Source organism: Capra hircus, chromosome 3 (assembly GCF_001704415.2).
Source record: "Capra hircus breed San Clemente chromosome 3, ASM170441v1, whole genome shotgun sequence".
Classification (NCBI taxonomy): Eukaryota; Metazoa; Chordata; class Mammalia; order Artiodactyla; family Bovidae; genus Capra; species Capra hircus.
Window position 1 is genome coordinate 36,838,932 of NC_030810.1, and position 20,369 is coordinate 36,859,300.

Consider the following 20,369-nt stretch of genomic DNA (forward strand, 5'->3'; position numbering starts at 1 on the left):
TCTGACATGACTTAGCAGCTAAACAAAACATAGAGCTTAGCAAAATATCTTGTATAAAGTCCTTGTAAAAGGAACTTTTAACAAAATCTTCTTGAAAATTTGATATTAAGCCTTAATGTTTCAATAAATATTTTTCTTTAAAAACAAATTTTCTAAGATAGGAAATAACATTGTTTCTTCATCAAAGACTAGCTTTAAGAGCACTGCTACCTTTACTAAGAATTAGGCTCTGTTTTAAAAGATACAGGAATGAGTACCATGATGATTAACTACAAAAACACTATTCCAGGACTTTGTTGGGTACTTGGTGCTGTACAGAATTTTTATTCATTCCTAATCAGTGCATCATGAGAAACGCTGGACTGGAAGAAACACAACCTGGAATCAAGATTGCCGGGAGAAATATCAATTACCTCAGATATGCAGATAACACCACCCTTATGGCAAAAAGTGAAGAGGAACTAAAAAGCCTCTTGATGAAAGTGAAAGAGGAGAGGGGAAAAGCTGGCTTAAAGCTCAACATTCAGAAAACGAAGATCATGGCATCTGGTCCCATCACTTCATGGGAAATAGATGGGGAAACAGTGGAAACAGTGTCAGACTTTATTTTTTTGGGCTCCAAAATCACTGCAGATGGTGATTGCAGCCATGAAATTAAAAGACGCTTACTCCTTGGAAGAAAAGTTATGACCAACCTAGATAGTATATTGAAAAGCAGAGACATTACTTCGCCGACTAAGGCCCGTCTAGTCAAGGCTATGGTTTTTCCAGTGGTCATGCATGGATGTGAGAGTTGGACTGTGAAGAAGGCTGAGTGCCGAAGAATTGATGCTTTTGAAGTGTGGTGTTGGAGAAGACTCTTGAGAGTCCCTTGGACTGCAAGGAGATCCAACCAGTCCATTCTGAAGGAGATCAGCCCTGGGATTTCTTTGGAAGGAATGATGCTAAAGCTGAAACTTCAGTACTTTGGCCACCTCATGCAAAGAGTTGACTCATTGGAAAAGACTGTGATGCTGGGAGGGATTGGGGGCAGGAGGAGAAGGGGACGACAGAGGATGAGATGGCTGGATGGCATCATTGACTCAATGGACATGAGTCTGGGTGAACTCCGGGAGTTGGTGACGGACAGGGAGGCCTGGTGTGCTGTGATTCATGGGGTCGACTGAACTGAATCTTTAACTTTTCTCATTTTCCAAATTTATCTCCCCATCTGTCCCCTCTCAGCAGTGCAGAATAGACTATTATGAATGAGCTTCCTATGTACCCTTAAAAATCTCTTGCCTCTCATCATGAAGAGGACAATTAGATAATTCAGTCGACCATATGACATCCTGTGAAACTAGTAACGACAGACCTGCTACCATTCCCCAATACCCACACCCAGCTTCCTTTTTCTAGCAGCTATCCTGCTCTCAAAGTTTGGCTTTTCTTCTCCAGCCCATGGGATGTGAAGGGCAGCAATCAGCACTGGTAAGCAGTGGTCTAACTGTAGAGTAAGGGGGTGGCTGCAGGTCTCTGCAGCATTTTGTCTGCAGTTAGTCTGCACAAGAATAATTAAGAGTTGACTTTGGTGTTGTTTTGGTTTGGGCTATTTTACTTCATTCTTTCTCTATTTCCCTGGTTAACTACGACTAGATGTATGTATCAAAACTGTAATATATGATTACTTTTAAACTAAGAATAACAATTCTAGAGGAAAAAACCGGAAATGTACATTGTTCATTTATTAAAATAAGTTAAATACATAATACAGAATTACATAAATAACAATACAGACATGAAATACTCAGCAGCCATTATAAATAACTTTGTAAAAGATTATTTATTGAAAGAAAATATTTATAATACAAAGAAGTGAGCTACAAAACACTATGGATAATATTTCAATTTTGCTAAGAAAAATGAAAATACATGCATGGAAAAACTACTAGGACATACATAAAAATATTATCATTGTTAACTTTGAGCTGTGGAATAAATTGTTCTTTCTTTGTACTTTTTGGTCTTTCCCTAAAGTTTCTATATTAAGGTTGTATTAATTTTGTAAATAGAAGAAAGCAAAATGGATTCTGATTTAATGAGGCAAAGAAGGAAGGTGCCAGCACTCTGGGTAACATCTACATTTACAGTATTTGAATGAGAAAGAGGATGTTAAGTCTAATATCTTAGACTTGCACTTTTTAGGCACTGATTTTTCTTTTTCTTGTTTTTTGCTAGTTTCCATCTATTTTAGCTTTCTGGCTGCCTATCAGTATAATAATAACCTAACTCAGCCTTAAGCATCTAGGTTAAAATAAAAGAAAAAGACACAGAAATTTTTTATAAAACAAACTGTCAAACTAATATTTCTTATAGTCCTAGTGGTCTCATGAAAAAAATGCTGGCTGTAGACATAACAGAATCTTTGAAATCTTAGCGGTCCTTTAGTTTAATACAGTGGAGGTAAGAAATCTTCTTGGATAAAGAGGTACTTCTGGAAATTGTATTCATCTTTTCAGGCTAAAGTAGTACCATTTGTAGGACTTCTCCAGTAGCTCAGTTGGTAGAGAATCCACCTGCAATGCAGGAGACCCCGGTTCGATTCCTGGGTTGGGAGGATCCCCTGGAGAAGTGACAGGCTACCCAGTCGAGTATTCTTGGGCTTCCCTGGCATTTCAGTTGGTAAAGAGTTAGCCCTCAATGTGGGAGATCTGGGTTCAATCCCTGGGTTTGATCCTTGGGTTGGGAAAACCCCTGCAGGAGGGCATGGCAACCCACTCCAGTATTCTTGCCTGGAGAAATCCCATGGACACAGGATCCAGGGGGCACTACAGTCCATGGGCTCGCAAAGAGTGGATCACGACTGAGGACTTTCACAGTACAATTTGTAAATGCTTCTGTAGAACACTGTTTCTATAGCACTGAAAGAATCCTTCCCATTTTACTCTAGAGGGTTCAGGAGGAATCCCAGGAATGACTGAGCTAATCCATCTCACAATTTTGGCCACTGTCCCAAGAGCAGGGTTATCAAATAAAGCGTCTCATACAGAGGCCTTGACATACGATTCCTACACACACTACTAACAGATAGCCATGATAATATAGTGCTGCATGAAACTAAAACAACAGAATTCACGTGCTTTAAATGCATTCACATAAAAAACAAGCAAGACATAAAAACATTATCTGTACAAGAATTACATGTATCAGGCAACAGGGAATTACACAAACTGGAAAGACTACAGAATTTATAGGAATTTATAGTGAAAACAAAATCTAAAGGTTTAAGAGTGTATTGTGAAAGGACTTTATTTCTAGATTTTACCAACAACAACTATCAGAGTATAGCTTATTTGAATATACTTTTGAGAAGCACCTGCTTTGAAAGAGACTTCCCACCTGGTCAAGGTAACTGTAACAAATTACTTAGGAAGCAAGATTAGTTTGAAGATCTGACTGCAGGTATTTCTCATATAATTGAACTGATATAGCTGTGGAAACCCTACAGACTTTAAAATCGGAGATTAAGTGATCCTGAAGTAAACTTCAAAGCACTGTCTGCAACCAAAGGAATGAGAGAATACTAAAAAATGAGCAATCTAGCTTAACCGAAGCCAAAAATATTACTGTGAAAAAGTGGAGCCCAAGGAAATACAAGCTCCTAACAGCAGAGATGTTTGTGTTTTGTTCCCTGCTGCATTCTAGTATCTAGAACAGCTCCTCCCCCATGATAGACACTCAGTATTTTCATTAATGAAAAGCCAGGGGCCCCTCCTGACATATATGAGGAATCAATCCAAATTCACTTCTTGTATCAATACTTAATAATCTCCCACCAACTGGAGAAGCTGTAACTGTATGACTAACATATTAGTGAGCTAACTGTACTATATTGTATATTTTTGCATGCGATGAGTGATGAAAAATTATGGTTTTTACTTTTGATAAGCCCAGATCCCAGTGATTTTGAAATTGGTATGCCTGTTACTAAAGTAAGATATGACAGTATGATGGAGACTAACATTTCTTGTATTTCCATCTTCTTAAAACCCTCTGAACACAGTAAGGAAAACCAGTGCTGAAGTACAAGTCCTGCTTCCCCTAGACAATGGAGCATCGCCTAAGACACTTGTGCCGGCATCTGCCGGGCAGTGCTAACAGATGCAAGATATCAATCATCTGCTCCGTGTTCCCACCTTGTCCATCCAGCTTCAAATATAACCACGCTGAGCTACATGAGTCAGCATCTGGTCCCTCCAAAAGTTAGTGCATCACTTCTAAAGCAAAAAGGAAAAAGTTCACACTTCAGAGCCCTGAATCACTGGCAGAGTATCCATGGCGCATCAAGGTTTCAGACTCCCTTGAAGATCTTTAGCTCCCTGGATACCAAAGTAAAGACAGATCTGAAAGCTACAAAACAAAAAACAAAAACAGGTGGGTGGTCATATACAGGACTGCAACCCCAAGCAATATAAATGGTATTTGTTCCCACCATGGATTAACTGCTTTGAAGGATCAAAATACAGAATCCAGCAACATTCAACATTTAAGACAGTTTTCTTAAAAAAAAAAAAAAAAAAAAGCACTAAAAAATGTGAGTAAGTCAAACTTTTATTTTTCAGAAGCGAAAGGACAAGTGGTGACTTGCCTTTCGAAAAGACATTAATATCAGGGTAATCATCTATCTATCTCATAGAGACAGCAGCCTAAGAAAGACTCTATTATCATATAGCTCTCAAACAAGTTCTATTAAATAAATCTCAGAACAATATGTTTTTAACAAAAACCAACAAAACAAAAACATCGACAACAACAAAAAGTTAAAAAGAATCCATAAAGTGGTATTTGAAGAAATAAAAATCTGAAGTCTTATATATTGAGAGTTCTCTATTAAAATCAAGGAGGTCCAAATCCTAAAACAGAAAAGAAAAAAAAAATTGTTAAAACACAATCTTTTAAAAGAATCCAATGAGGTTTTTACAGATGCACGTTTTAATGCTTCAGTTATTCAAGACATTTTTTCTTACACTGGGAGCACTTCCGTAAGTACTGCCAGAAATTATACAAATGTCAGTGTAGAGATATGCCTTCTCAACAGGCCCTTCAAGTTTTAAATTTGGGTCTGGAATCTCAATTATATGTTTTTATAACAGAGTTGCAGAAAATGGTATTGTTTTTTAAATTACATTTGCTTGCTTTTTACACATTATAACTTTTAAAACGGTCTATATACTTTAAGAAGAGAAACAACAACTTACATGTGCAAATAAGGTTATGTGAAACGACACAATCCTTCTCATAAAATAGGAGTAACAATTTCCAAAGTGAAAATACTTAATACAAAATGAAGTAGTCAGTGGGGGCTGGGGTGGGAAGTGGAGAACCACCAGGGAAGGCACAGAAGGCCTAGGTTCTAGATTTGGTTTTGTACTGATTAGCTGTCTATCTTAGTCTCAGCTTCCTTAGGTCTCAATTTCCTCCCTGGGAAGGAGAGGCAGATGGGTGTCTATGCTTTGTTTTAATTTTAAACCCAAAGGCTCTTATACTTTACAAGGAAAGATCTGTCACTGTTCAATCTTTAGGCCAATAACTAGAAAGCATATCCCATAATTTTATTGGGAGAAAAGAAAAAAATCTACCCTAAGGGCAAAATTATACTTCATATCCTATTTATACACGAAACACAGAGAGTGAATGATTATTCTCTTCCTGGCTTCTAGAAGCTCTCTCTGAACAGAGTCAACTGAAAATCCTAGGATTATGACCGCCAAAACATCCAGCCTGTGTTTCTCTCTGCCTTACTGAAAACTGCTAGGCAGTTCTAAGGTCGACAAATTATTTTTGTGGGCAGGACCAAACTTCAGGTTAAAATAAGTACTTGTAGTAGTTTCAGGGTTGAAACTCCATCAACTTTCAGGTTTAGGAAAGGAGAAGAGAAGAATGAAGTCTAAAGATCATACTGATCCTAAGAAGGATGGACAGTAGAAAAAAAATACTTTATTATCTATAACACATACTTTCATCATAACCATTATATAAACCTTTGCGCTCTTTTTGCTTTGATGTTATTTTTTTCTTGTGAACTTTGTCCTTTAACTATATTTACTACAAAGAAGCAATATGAATTGTGAACTGCAAGAGCTACGTGCATATACAAAAATGCTTTATAAAAAGTTAAACCTGCATTTCCTGATAAGCAAAAATACAGGTTTACAACACTAGATGATCTCTTAAATCTGCCCGGGTTCTCAAATTCTCATAATTTTATAAAGATAAGTAAGATTACATACACATATCACTTACTGTTTCTTTTAAACAGTATTCATGGATATGACTGTGTTTTCCTAAATGTCTCATTGGTAATACTCAGTCTTGTAAGTCTGGTTCCATAGTAATCTATAATGTAACTACTTCCATCTGAAGGTCCAACAATCTAGAAGAGAAAATTTGCAAATTACCCATTTTACAGAAGATACTTAAAAAATATTTTGAGTTTACTTCTCTCAGGTGTTAATAAAATTACTTCAGTAGCATCAGAAATATAACCTAAACTAACTCAAGGAAAAAAAGTAATTTAGTAGCTCATGCAGCTGAAAAGGGCACTAGGGAAGCTCACAGGATTAAGAGAGCTGGGGGAACTAAGGCCTCAAGAACTGAAATGCCACACACATGAGGCCCTTGGTTTGGCCTCCCTGCATTTATTCCACAGACACGTGCTCCCAACTGGTTGCCAACTTCTAGATACATATCTTGGCAGTTTCCAATAGAATGTAAAATTTTCTTCCTCAGTATATATACATCAATTTCAGGGAAGATCTTTGACTGATGCGCCTGGTTTTTATGCCTGTTGCTGAACAAATTACTATATCCAAGGGAACAGGATGAGTATTGGCCAAGCCAGGCTCCCTCTGGGAGATGATATAATATGACTGACAGTCTACCAGAACCACATGAAATGGAAAAGGAAGAAATAAACTCACTCACACACACACACACACACACACTCATCCTAGGAGTCTTGTCCATTTAATCACATTTGTGACAATCCACTTAACATGACCTCTACAGCTTATCCTTTAAGATAATAATCTTCAAACTGCAGCCTTAGGGGTACATAGGGATTTACAAAGGAATATGCAGGCCCAGAAAGCTGCAAGGGAATCCATTTTGAGATCCTTAATTCACATCAATACTCTTTGTGAAAATGACCCACCTGATATCACACTAGAATAAAAGCATCTGGCTAGGTCCCAAGCCCACTTCCCTTTCCCTGTGGTCCTTTCTCCAACTTGGCAACAGTAAAGCATACCTCCCCCATCAAAATACACTGAGTCTCATGATGGCATATTGCCTTAAGGTATAAAAATCTCTGATGTGTCAAAGAAGGGGATAATTCAAAATATTGAAGTCAGGGATGTCTTTTAATCAAGAGTCCAAAAATACTCTCTGTCACTGTTTAAAAGATGCAGTCCTAGTAAAATTTGACTTTTTTTAAGCTTACAAATGATTGGCTAATATCTGTAACATGTTTATGATATTTTGATCAAACTGTATGTTAATAATTACATTAAGTGGATATTTTAAATTCTATGCTATTTGTATTCTGTGGATACATTTTAAAATGGATGTAACAGTTTTATTTAAATATGTCAATATTTGCAAACTAGAAATGATATCCTTTGCAACTTTTTAAGCTTATGATGGAAAACTGAAATGTCAACTTGAAACATGCGAGGATACGGGTTTCTTAAAAAAATTCCTTTAGGGGTTATGCAACTGGAGTTTGAAGAACACTACTATAGAGCATTCATCATTTTAAAGATAAATTTGGTTTTAAAGGCGATTCAACAAATAGTTAATTCCTACAGTCCGGGCACCATGCTAGACATTATACACAGAACAGTGAATAAGACAATCTGCCAACAGGGAGTTTATTCTAGTGAACTATAAATGTTAATATTCAAATAATACTAGATACCTTGCTAGGTGCTATCATGTACTTGAACTTCCTCCAAAAATCAAATTACTTTGTCTTGAGATTTATGAATGTGATTAATGAATTTAAATAAAAGTTAAAACATCTTCAATGGCAAAGTCACAGAGGAAACTAGTATGTGTATTAAGCAAAGAAAGAAAAGAATGGGTGACTAGAATTTACAACACGTTTTGAGACTCTACAAAAGAAACAAAGAAAAAGGAAAGCCTTGCAAGTAGAAATAGGTTAAATCACATGGTTAAAAACTGGCCTAACCTGGAATATCTGGGTAGATTGGAACAAGACCTTTGCCCTATTATCTTCTTCTTCCTATGCCATCTCCTCTGACACTCTCACTTACTTCTGTCAAAAAAAAAAAAAAGACCTCAAAAGTTGAAAATAAGGAAAAAAGATGATTGGATAGCCTTTTACTATCATGCATTTCTAATAAGCCCGCCCACAGCTCACTTGACTTTCTCAGGAAATATAACTATTTAACTAAAAATTGATTACGGCCCAGATGTTTTACAGTCTTGGCAAGTTAGCAGTTAACGTATAGAAGAATGATACATTGTCTTGGTCTTTTGTTCCCCCTGTCCTGTAGATAAGTTAGCCCTAAAGATTACAGTTTTATTACCTGGTAATACATGGTCCAATTTTGTATATAATTTAGCAATCTTATTATAGCATTTCCTTCCCTTCAAACTATGTAATTCTGGCTCCTCAACAACTGATTCTATTGTGGTAGATCCTCTTTCTACAGATTTGATTCAGCCTGGGCATGTAATCAATCACCAATGAGATGACAATCTATGAGACAAGTTCAGTGGGAGGCTTATCTGCTTTTAAGAAGGTGTGTGTGAGAGGAAAACGGTGCTTTTCCATCTCTGAAAGTAACGATACAAGAAGTGATCCTAACCAATGGAACTGAAGATAGCAAAGGGAAGGAAGGAAGAACGGAAGAAAAGAGGGAGAGAAGGAAGGGAAGGAGGGAATAAAGGATTTGGGTCTTTAAGTTCTAAATTAACAAATCTTAAAATTACCAAATCTCCAGATTCTTGGTATAAAAGATGTACGGCCATTTGTTCATTGACAACAAAGTATGAAACCTAAAATTATGTTTATTTCTCTGCTAAGAAATAGCCTGAAGCCAAATTCTACTTCATGAAGTATTTGTTTGATAAGCTGGGGCAGATTTCTGAAATCTATGGGGAGAAGAAAGACCACTTGACAATTAATGGACCAATAGGTTGCTACAGGCCTTCATCTTCCAAGAGGGGAATCAGGAGGGCCACTATGCTGTGAAAAGCTATTTATTCTATACAAAGGGGTGTAACGTATCTTGTGTGAGAAGCCCTAAAGCCATAAGAAAGCAACTTCATATCCTTCTATGTGAGTTTCCTGAGGCTACGATAACAAATAACCACAAAATCAATGGATTAAAACAATAGACATTTGCTCTCACAGTTCTGGACCCCGTAAGTCTAAAATCAAGGTATCAGTAAAGCCACATGCCCTGCAGAGACTCTGGGGGAGGGTCCATTCTAAGGCACCCCTTGGCATTGCTTGGCTTCTGGCCACATCACCTTGATCTCTTGGGGTGAAGGTCTTTACATCACCTTCTTTACTGTGTGTGTGTCTGTGTCTTTTCTACTGCCTCCTATAAGGACACTTGTCATTGGATTTAGGGCCCATCCAGATAACCTAAAATAATCTCTTCATATCAAAATTTAAGCACATCTGCAGAGACCCTTTTTCCAAATAAGACAATATTCACAGGTTCCGGGGATTTGATACAGGCATCTTTCGTCTTATCACACCCCTATTCTATGAAGATCGCTGGTGGTGGTTTGGAGGAATTGGGTGAAATTTAATTTCTTTCCTGTCATTTCTGATTGTTTTCAACCATGAAATTTTATTTGCAGCTTAAATGCAAAAAAAAACCAACAACAACAACTTTGAATTGTTTACTTAAAGAAGTAAGCTTTTCAATAGGTTGAAAGTCTATAGCAAGAAGAATAAATCAGAAAACTCTAGAAGTTCACATTAAAGAATGTTAAGCAGTGATCACAAAATTTCCTGTTTTTCTGTTCTTAATCTTTCATCTCCACTATCAGTTCAGTTCAGTTCAATTCAGCTGCTCAACTGCGTCCAACTCTTTGCGACTCCATGAACCGCAGCACGCCAGGCCTCCCTGTCCATCATCAGCTCCTGGAGTTTACCCAAACCCATGTCCATTGAGTTGGTGATGCCATCCAACCATCTCATCCTCTGTTGTCCCCCTCTCCTCCTGCCCTCAATCTTTCCCAGTATCAGGGTCTTTTCCAATGAGTCAGCTCTTTGCATCAGGTGGCCAAAGTATTGGAGTTTCAGCTTCATATCAGTCCTTCCAATGAACACCCAGGACTGATCTCCTTTAGGATGGACTGGTTGGATCTCCTTGCAGTCCAAGGGACTCTCAAGAGTCTTCTCCAACACCACAGTTGAAAAGCATCAATTCTTCGGTGCTCAGCTTTCTTTATAGTTCAACTCTCACATCCATACATGACCATAGCCTTGACTAGATGGACCTTTGTTGGCAAAGTAATGTCTCTGCTTTTGAATATGCTGTCTAGGTTGGTCATAACTTTCCTTCCAAGGAGCAAGCGTCTTTTAATTTCATGGCTGTAATCAACATCTGCAGTGATTTTGGAGCCCCAAAAAATAAAGTCTGACACTGTTTCCCCATCTATTTACCATGAAGTGATGGGACTAGATGCCATGATCTCAGTTTTCTGAATGTTGAGCTTTAAGCCAACTTCTTCACTCTCCTCTTTCACTTTCATCAAGAGGCTTTTTAGTTCTTCTTCACTTTCTGCCATAAGGATGGCGTCATCTGCATATCTGAGGTTATTGATATTTCTCCCAGCAATCTTGATTCCAGCTTGTGCTTCCTCCAGCCCAGCGTTTTTCATGATGTACTCTGCATAAAAGTTAAATAAGCAGGGTGACAATATACAGCCTTGACGTACTCCTTTTCCTATTTGGAACCAGTCTGTTGTTCCATGTCCAGTTCTAACTGTTGCTTCCTGACCTGCATACAGATTTCTCAAGAGGCAGGTCAGGTGGTCTGGTATTCCTAACTCTTCCAGAATTTTCCAGTTTATTGTGATCCACACAGTCAAAGGCTTTGGCGTAGTCAATAAAGCAGAAATAGATGTTTCTCTGGAACTCTCTTGCTTTTTCCATGATCCAGCGGATGTTGGCAATTTGATCTCTGGTTCCTCTGCCTCTTCTAAAACCAGCTTGAACATCTGGAAATTTAAGTATTGCTGAAGCCTGGCTTGGAGAATTTTGAGCATCATTTTACTAGCGTGTGAGATGAGTGCAATTGTGCGGTAGTTTGAGCATTCTTTGGTTACCAATAAGTACTTTTAAACCTAAACCTTATCAAACAGATGTGATCCCTTGGTTACTTACTGGCTTTGCCTTGTTGTTGAAGTCAGTTGGCTTAGATAACTCAAATATCTTAAAATTTAAAATATTATGATGAATTAATGAGTGAAGGACAAAACCAAACACTTCATGCAATTCTATTAATGTATCATTTTACTATCTAATCCATTTAAGAGTTTCTTCCATATAAAGAATGTAAATATTAACACTGGCAAGATCATCTCATCTCCTGAAGATCTATTAACCTGCTGAAAAAGTAAAATGACACAGCTGTCTGCAATTAGAGGATAATGATGCAACCTGTGTCCATCCCAATTCTCCAAAGAAGTAAATTCCCATTCTCTTAAAAGTTAAATTACATGTTTGTGTCCAGAGCTGACTTCTATGTCATTAATTTTAATATGAGACCATTAAAAAATCTAATTACTCACATTTTAATTAAGCACTAAAGTTTCCACACAGTGCCAGAAATTATACAGTCAGATCCCTGACTTCATTTGACTTAAACACTGATTAATATTAATCCTAAATGACCATTATAAACATCATTCCTCAAGAAATGAAGAAGATTCAGCATTCTATCTCCTGAGGAAAACACAACATTGGGCTCAGTCTCAGGACTACTTTGTTTTTTGAACATTCCTTTCATTCACTAAATAAAAATCTGCCCACAGGTAAGTGCACTAAGTGAAATCTACCTAGTTAAGATCATGTGACAAAGTAGAGACTACCCAAATTATCATCAGTTCCCTCAGTTTTCCAGGTCATTTCCCCAATATATCACTCCAGAGTTAAATAAATAAGAGAAAACTTGTTGGAACACTTGGTATCTAGTTTTTATATCAGAGAAGGCAATGGCACCCCACTCCAGTACTCTTGCCTGGAAAATCCCATGGACAGAGGAGCCTGGTGGGCTGCAGTCCATGGGGTCACTAAGAGTTGGACATGACTGAGCGACTTCACTTTCACTTTCATGCACTGGAGAAGGAAATGGCAAACCACTCCAGGGTTCTTGCCTGGAGAATCCCAGAGACAGGGGAGCCTGGTGGGCTGCCAACTATGGGGTCGCACAGAGTTGGACACGACTGAAGCGACTTAGCAGCAGCAGCAGCAGCAGCAGCAGCAGCAGCAGCAGCAGCAGCAACAGCAGCAGCAGTTTTTATATATTGCTGTCCTACAGCTAGTGAACTATCAAGGACATTGACCAACATTTCCAGTACTGGAAACAGATTTAGAGTGATTACACATTTAGTCCTTCTTTTGATCAAGACCACGTATTTCATGGAGCAAGGGCACAGGTTATGTCTTTGACAAAATCAACTGGCTTACACAGAAGTCAACCTATAACCTGAATCTTATTTATGCTCTGAACTGAAAAGCCTAGGCTCTTAAAATTTCAGTAAAATTCAAGAATTTAGACAAGATAAAATCAAGACAACTCTTCTTTTATCTTCAGCCTGCAGTTCCCAAGCAGACACACACACACACACACGGCTGCCCAGCATGGCTTATGGCTTACGGGATTTTAGTTCCCCGATCACGGACTGAAATAGGTCCTTGGCAGTGAGAGCATGGAGTCCTAACCACTGGACTGCCAGAGAATTTCTCCAATGAGATATTTCTGATAATAAGTGGGATGTTATTCTCACAACACTTCTGAGAGAGTAAGATTCTAAGTTTCTTTAGGGCAAGGACCCCAACTTATACCTAAATGGTGCTAAGTCATTTTCACTTATCGTATAAAACCTACTATTTACACTTTATCATACCAACTTTTATTTTTTTGTTCATTAGCTCGTGTGCCCTATGAAATTTAGAACTTTAAAGACCTAAAGAAAAGCACTCACTTTATTTTATTTTTTTTTAATTTTAAAATCTTTAATTCTTACATCCGTTCCCAAACATGACCCCCCTCCCACCTCCCTCCCCATAACATCTCTCTGGGTCATCCCCATGACCGGTCCCAAGCATGCTGTATCCTGCATCAGACATAGACTGGCGATTCAATTCTTACATGATAGTATACATGTTAGAATGCCATTCTCCCAAATCATCCCACCCTCTCCCTCTCCCTCTGAGTCCAAAAGTCCGTTATACACATCTGTGTCTTTTTTCCTGTCTTGCATACAGGGTCGTCATTGCCATCTTTCTAAATTCCATATATATGTGTTAGTATACTGTATTGGTGTTTTTCTTTCTGGCTTACTTCACTCTGTATAATCGGCTCCAGTTTCGTCCATCTCATCAGAACTGATTCAAATGAATTCTTTTTAACGGCCGAGTAATACTCCATTGTGTATATGTACCACAGCTTTCTTATCCATTCATCTGCCAACGGACATCTAGGTTGTTTCCATGTCCTGGCTATTATAAACTGTGCTGCGATGAACATTGGGGTACATGTGTCTCTTTCAATTCTGGTTTCCTCGGTGTGTATGCCCAGCAGTGGGATTGCTGGGTCATAAGGTAGTTCTATTTGCAATTTTTTAAGGAATCTCCACACTGTTCTCCATAGTGGCTGTACTAGTTTGCATTCCCACCAACAGTGTAGGAGGGTTCCCTTTTCTCCACACCCTCTCCAGCATTTATTGCTTGCAGATTTTTGGATCGCAGCCATTCTGACTGGTGTGAAGTGGTACCTCATTGTGGTTTTGATTTGCATTTCTCTAATAATGAGTGATGTTGAGCATCTTTTCATGTGTTTGTTAGCCATCCGTATGTCTTCTTTGGAGAAATGTCTATTTAGTTCTTTGGCCCATTTTTTGATTGGGTCGTTTATTTTTCTGGAATTGAGCTGCAGAAGTTGCTTGTATATTTTTGAGATTAGTTGTTTGTCAGTTGCTTCATTTGCTATTATTTTCTCCCATTCAGAAGGCTGTCTTTTCACCTTGCTTATATTTTCCTTTGTTGTGCAGAAGCTTTTAATTTTAATTAGATCCCATTTGTTTATTTTTGCTTTTATTTCCAGAATTCTGGGAGGTGGATCATAGAGGATCCTGCTGTGATTTATGTCTGAGAGTGTTTTGCCTATGTTCTTCTCTAGGAGTTTTATAGTTTCTGGTCTTACATTTAGATCTTTAATCCATTTTGAGTTTATTTTTGTGTGGGGTGTTAGAAAGTGATCTAGTTTCATTCTTTTACAAGTGGTTGACCAGTTTTCCCAGCACCACTTGTTAAAGAGATTGTCTTTACTCCATGGTATATTCTTGCCTCCTTTGTCAAAGATAAGGTGTCCATATGTGTGTGGATTTATCTCTGGGCTTTCTATTTTGTTCCATTGATCTATATGTCTGTCTTTGTGTCAGTACCATACTGTTTTGATGACTGTGGCTTTGTAGTAGAGCCTGAAGTCCGGCAAGTTGATTCCTCCAGTTCCATTCTTATTTCTCAAGATTGCTTTGGCAATTCGAGGTTTTCTGTATTTCCATACAAATCTTGAAATTATTTGTTCTAGTTCTGTGAAAAATACGGCTGGTAGCTTGATAGGGATTGCATTGAATTTGTAAATTGCTTTGGGTAGTATACTCATTTTCACTATATTGATTCTTCTGATCCATGAACATGGTAGCACTCACTTTTTAAAAACTACCATTTTTAGCCTATCTTCCCTATAATTGGCACAAAGACACACTTTTCACAAGTTACACTGCATTCAGCTCAAATCAGCAAAAATTTTGAGAGAATATGTTGAGCATACTATTAGTACTACAGGTGATTAATAAAATTAATTAGTTAATTAAATCAATCAATTAATTATTAATTAATTAACAATTGAATTTAAAATTATTTTTCCCAAGGAATTTATGTGTGAAAAATCAAACCTGGTGTGTAAAAGCTAAAAAAAAAATACAAAAACAATATATAACCCAGTGCTAAAATGAGTTACATGTGTGTGTATTCAGTGGCTCAGTCGTTTCTGACTCTTTGTAACCCCATGGACTATAGCCTATCAGACTCCTTTGTCCATGGAATTTTCCAGGCAAGAACACTGGAGAGGGTTACCATTTCCTACTCCAAGGGATCGTCCTGACCCAGGGATCGTCCTGACCCAGGGATCAAACTCACGCTTCTTGTGTCTTCTGCACTGGCAGGTGGATTTTTTACCACTGCACCACCTGGGAAGCTCCCCAACTTACATATATTAAATGCCAAACTAATGAGATATTTAATAAATTTATTTATAAAATTAAAACTCTCTTGGAGATTATATTGCTTTGTATATTTTGCTACTTACACAGTTAATAGTCTTTTAAGGAAATCTACTCTGCAATGTTGATAGGAATGAAAATGAATTTTTTAAAATCATCACAAAGAATCTTGACATACTTCAACGACTTTCTACATTCCAACACATATTTCCATTTTCCCTCTACCCATCTTCACCTTTCTGATTTGTGGCTGTTTGGTCTCTACTTAACAGAATAAATTTTCTTTTCTTTCTGTTGGTGAAGTACACATCAGTGGTTTTGATATAAATAAAAATGTTCATTGTGGGAGTGAGAAAAGAGGTTTAAATAAAATCAAATATTCTCATATTTTTTCTGATAAAAAGACCAAATTACCTAATTTATCCTTCACAATATGTATGAATATATGTAAGCATAAAGTTAGTGTTTTAAAATTTTCAGACCTGCCTTATGAATAACTATATACACAGCAGTTATACACAAAGTTGCCTATAACTGAAAAATTGTATGTTACACATGTACCACTGATTTAAACTCTGTTGAACACACAAAACAAATGAATTAATTCTATGTATTGTTTTATACCATTCATTCACACAGTGCTATTTGCATATTTTTTAAGAAACAAAAATAAGAAAAAACTTCAAAAGTTTACTAACAGATAAACTCATGAAAGCATTTTTAGTAAGTATAGATATATTTAAAGCTTACGTACCTTAGTAATATATGCATTAGACTTTATATTGTTTCAGTTCAAAGATGAAATAACCAGACCTATTTTTTTAAGGAGGATTTTCCTGGATTTTTCCTATAAACACTGTGAAGTAAAGTATGTTTTTATAGGTTTTGAGTTCATGCACAATATAGTTCTGGGATCACAGCCCCAAAGAAAAAACTCTGCAATTCATTGAGGAATAATACTTGATGGTAAAAAGAAAAGAATTAGGGATGGAGAAAATAAAGAAGAAAAGAAGAATAAACAAAGATGACAGAATGTAAAAGGTTTATGAGAAATTGAAAAAGTATATCCAAGACAAAAATATTAACATAACTTATGATATTTATAGTAAAAACTTACTTGACTGAAAAAATAATTCTCTAAAACTAATACAGTCAATATCACCTGTCAAATATATTAAACAACAGGTAGAATAAAACTATGTATCTTATTTGGCTACTTTTGAAAAATGACTAATTTTTCCCCTGGTCTGAAAGCAGTCTACAGTGGTCATCCCTATTAAAATGTCTTATTTAGGGAAACCTAGTGCCAAGCCAGGCTTCAGCAACATGTGAACCGTGAACTTCCTGATGTTCAAGCTGGTTTAGAAGAGGCAGAGGAACCAGAGATCAAATTGCCAACATCCGCTGGATCATCTAAAAAGCAAGAGAGTTCCAAAAAAACATCTATTTCTGCTTTACTGACTATGCCAAAGCCTTTGACTGGGTGGATCACAATAAACTGTGGAAAATTCTTAAAGAGATGGGAATACCAGACCACCTGACCTGCCTCTTGAGAAATCTGTATGCAGGTCAGGAAACAGCAGTTAGAACTGGACATGGAACAACAGACTGGTTCCAAATAGGAAAAGGAGTACGTCAAGGCTGTATATTGTCACCCTGCTTATTTAACTTTTATGCAGAGTACATCATGAGAAACGCTGGACTGGAAGAAACACAAGCTGGAATCAAGATTGCTGGGAGAAATATCAATAACCTCAGATATGCAGATGACACAACCCTTATGGCAGAAAGTGAAGAGGAACTAGAAAGCCTCTTGATGAAAGTGAAAGTGGAGAGTGAAAAAGTCGGCCTAAAGCTCAACATTCAGAAAACGAAGATCATAGCATCTGGTTCCATCACTTCATGGGAAATAGATGGGGAAACAGTGGAAACAGTGTCAGACTTTATTTTGGGGGGCTCCAAAATCACTGCAGATGGTGATTGCAGCCATGAAATTAAAAGACGCTTACTCCTTGGAAGAAGAGTTATGACCAACCTAGATAGTATATTCAAAAGCAGAGACATTACTTTGCCGACTAAGGTCCATCTAGTCAAGGCTATGGTTTTTCCAGTAGTCATGTATGGATGTGAGAGATGGACTGTGAAGAAGGCTGAGCACCAAAGAATTGATGCTTTTGAACTGTGGTGTTGGAGAAGACTCTTGAGAGTCCCTTGGACTGCAAGGAGATCCAACCAGTCCATTCTGAAGGAGATCAGCCCTGGGATTTCTTTGGAAGGAATGATGCCGAGGCTGAAACTCCGGTACTTTGGCCACCTCATGCGAAGAGTTGACTCATTGGAAAAGACTCTGAGGCTGGGAGGGATTGGGGGCAGGAGGAGAAGGGGACGACAAAGGATGAGATGGCTGGATGGCATCACTGACTCAATGGACGTGAGTCTGAGTGAACTCCGGAAGTTGGTGATGGACAGGGAGGCCTGGCATGCTGCAATTCATGGGGTTGCAAAGAGTCGGACACGACTGAGTGACTGAACTGAACTGAGTGTAGAAATTCAAACATTCTAAATCTATCTCAATAATTTGTTGATGTGATAGTCTCAACTCTAGATATTTAAGAAAAGAACTATTACTTCTGAAAAGTTCATGTATATGTGTACCAGAAAATAGTGGCTGAATCAACAAATAAGCTCTATCATTTAACATAAATAAAGCTACAAAGCACTGATATCACTAAAGAAAGAACCTAGTGTGAAATATTAACTAAATGGTTGGGTTTTAAAGACATTGAATTCTGTATACCTTAAAGAATCCCAATAGTACATTAAATTCCTTGGATCCTCATTTAAGTGAGAAACCCATTTCCAAGCATATGTGCAGAAGAACCTTAGCCTCTTCATGCCTGCTTGCCTGTCCCACAGTCAGAGAAGGCAGGATATTTGGTTAGGCATATGTTTATGAATAAAGACAGGAAAATTCCAACTTTAAAACCAAATATTTTCCTTGTTTAATTCTGGTATCTTATTGGTCCATATGTCGCCTCCTCCTCACAGTATGGTCCCCTCCTCACAGTATGTTACCAAAAATCTCCTAGATTTTGACTTTCTTTTAGAGCATAAGGATAACATCAAGCAGACAGAATTAAGGAATGGAAATACTGTATGAAAAGAAGAGCAAAACTGATGATAATCTAAATACACACTGACACACTTGCTGAAGACAATAGGTGCTCCATAAATGCTTACTGAAATGCTGTTTTGTGACATTTGTTGTGATAAATTCATCTCTTCTCTAATTTAAGAATCCCCCAGAGTTAACCACAACCAGTTCAGTATAATTTAATAGGAAATATCTGGTGGACTTTTGAATGCTTAAGGTTAACATTTCACAAACCTCTGAAGCAGGAGAAAACAAAGCTAACACAGAGAAGCAGAGATAAAGAGGAGAGTGGTGAGCACATCATTTGACTGCATGGATTTGGTCTTGTCCAAGACCAGCCCCACTCCTGGATTTTCCAGAGCGCTCCCAGACATTCCTGTTTTCTTTTTTGGCTGCAGCTAGCTGGATTTCAATTTCTACAATTTGCAACCAAGAGAAAATGGCAACCCACTCCAGTGTTCTTGCCTGGAGAATCCCAGGGACGGGGGAGCCTAGTGGGCTCCCGTGTATGGGGTCGCACAGAGTTGGACCCGACTGATGCGACTTAGCAGCAGCAGCAGCTGAATTTCAGTTTCTACAATTTGCAACCAAGAGAATACTAGTATAGAGAACCTGCCCAGTGCAAAAAAATTTTGTTTCTGCCTCTACATATTCATACGTAAATACAAGACTCCCACCAGTATCCTTTTATAGTGAGTGACAATGCACCTGTAACAGGAAAAGAGACAGTAAGTTGGAAATATTGATAACCTTAATCCCTCTTAGAGGTTCATAATACAAATTTTTAAGCTTCTGAGAAGTTCTCCAGTATCTCAGTAGCACTCACATTTACAAATCATATTTGAGCACAGGTCCTTTTTAAAGAAAGTTCTTACGTCTTTTAGAACTACTAATTGAGCTCAGGTTGGCAAAGGCCACTTGAAAACATGGCCATGGATCCTTTAGATCTAGCATCTGAAGAAAAATGAAAAAGCTTTCTAACATACTTAAAATGTACCTGAGAACTCAAATTTGAATGTAAAAGTAGTTCATCTTCTAGACTGAAACTAACTCACCTGCATTGAAATAAGAATGAAATCAATTAGGCTCCCAATTCCACAAAACCCCACAGTGCAAAACTTTAACAAACCTGGAAAAGAAGATAAAGTCATTTACAACCTGGAAAGCCTTATACATATTAATAAACTTTTCCATTTCCCAATAAATCATTACATATACCACAAACGCTTTATATCAAGAGTATAAAATTAACACTTAAAAAAAATCAAATCTTCACCTAAAAATATGAGAAAAGTTTAAAAGACCCTCTACATAGAAAAACTACAAAAAATGATTCATTCACTTAAACAATCTGAAGTAAAAACTCAATGTAATCTTACAAAACTTAAGAGAAAAGGCCTAAGAAAATAAATCTTTAAATCTCAGCACATAGAACTACAGAACATCTTTTAGTCCTAAACCCTTATATATGTACACTTAATACAGTGTAGATACAAATTTTAATATATATTTATAGTAGAAAGTTAAACACTGTCAAGGCATAAAAAAGTAATCTGGAAAAAATTACACTGAACTTTTAATTAAGTAGCAAAATGCTATTAGTAACCCAATTATCTTCAATTTATCCTATACGTTTTTCCTAAGCATCTTACGTTTATTATTAGCTCTATAGTCAAAA

The 20,369-nt window shown here is 37.4% G+C and overlaps 1 protein-coding gene across 4 annotated transcripts in view; it reads right to left on the reverse strand.

Annotated features, from left to right (window-relative positions):
* The window catches only part of TM2D1 (TM2 domain containing 1), a 50,678-nt gene continuing 32,013 nt past the window's right edge, over positions 1,705-20,369 (reverse strand). The window contains exons 5-7 of one of the 4 annotated variants that reach the window (XM_013962787.2): positions 19,747-19,820; positions 6,270-6,412; positions 1,705-4,892 (exon numbers count right to left, since the gene is read on the reverse strand). In XM_013962787.2, coding sequence (XP_013818241.1) covers positions 6,302-6,412; positions 19,747-19,820 — 185 coding nt within the window. In that variant the 3' untranslated portion in view covers positions 1,705-4,892; positions 6,270-6,301. Of the gene's footprint in view, positions 4,893-6,269; positions 6,413-18,023; positions 19,400-19,746; positions 19,821-20,369 lie in introns of those variants that run through there. The other 3 variants (XM_005678474.3, XM_018044891.1, XM_013962788.2) reach the window with 3 other exon arrangements.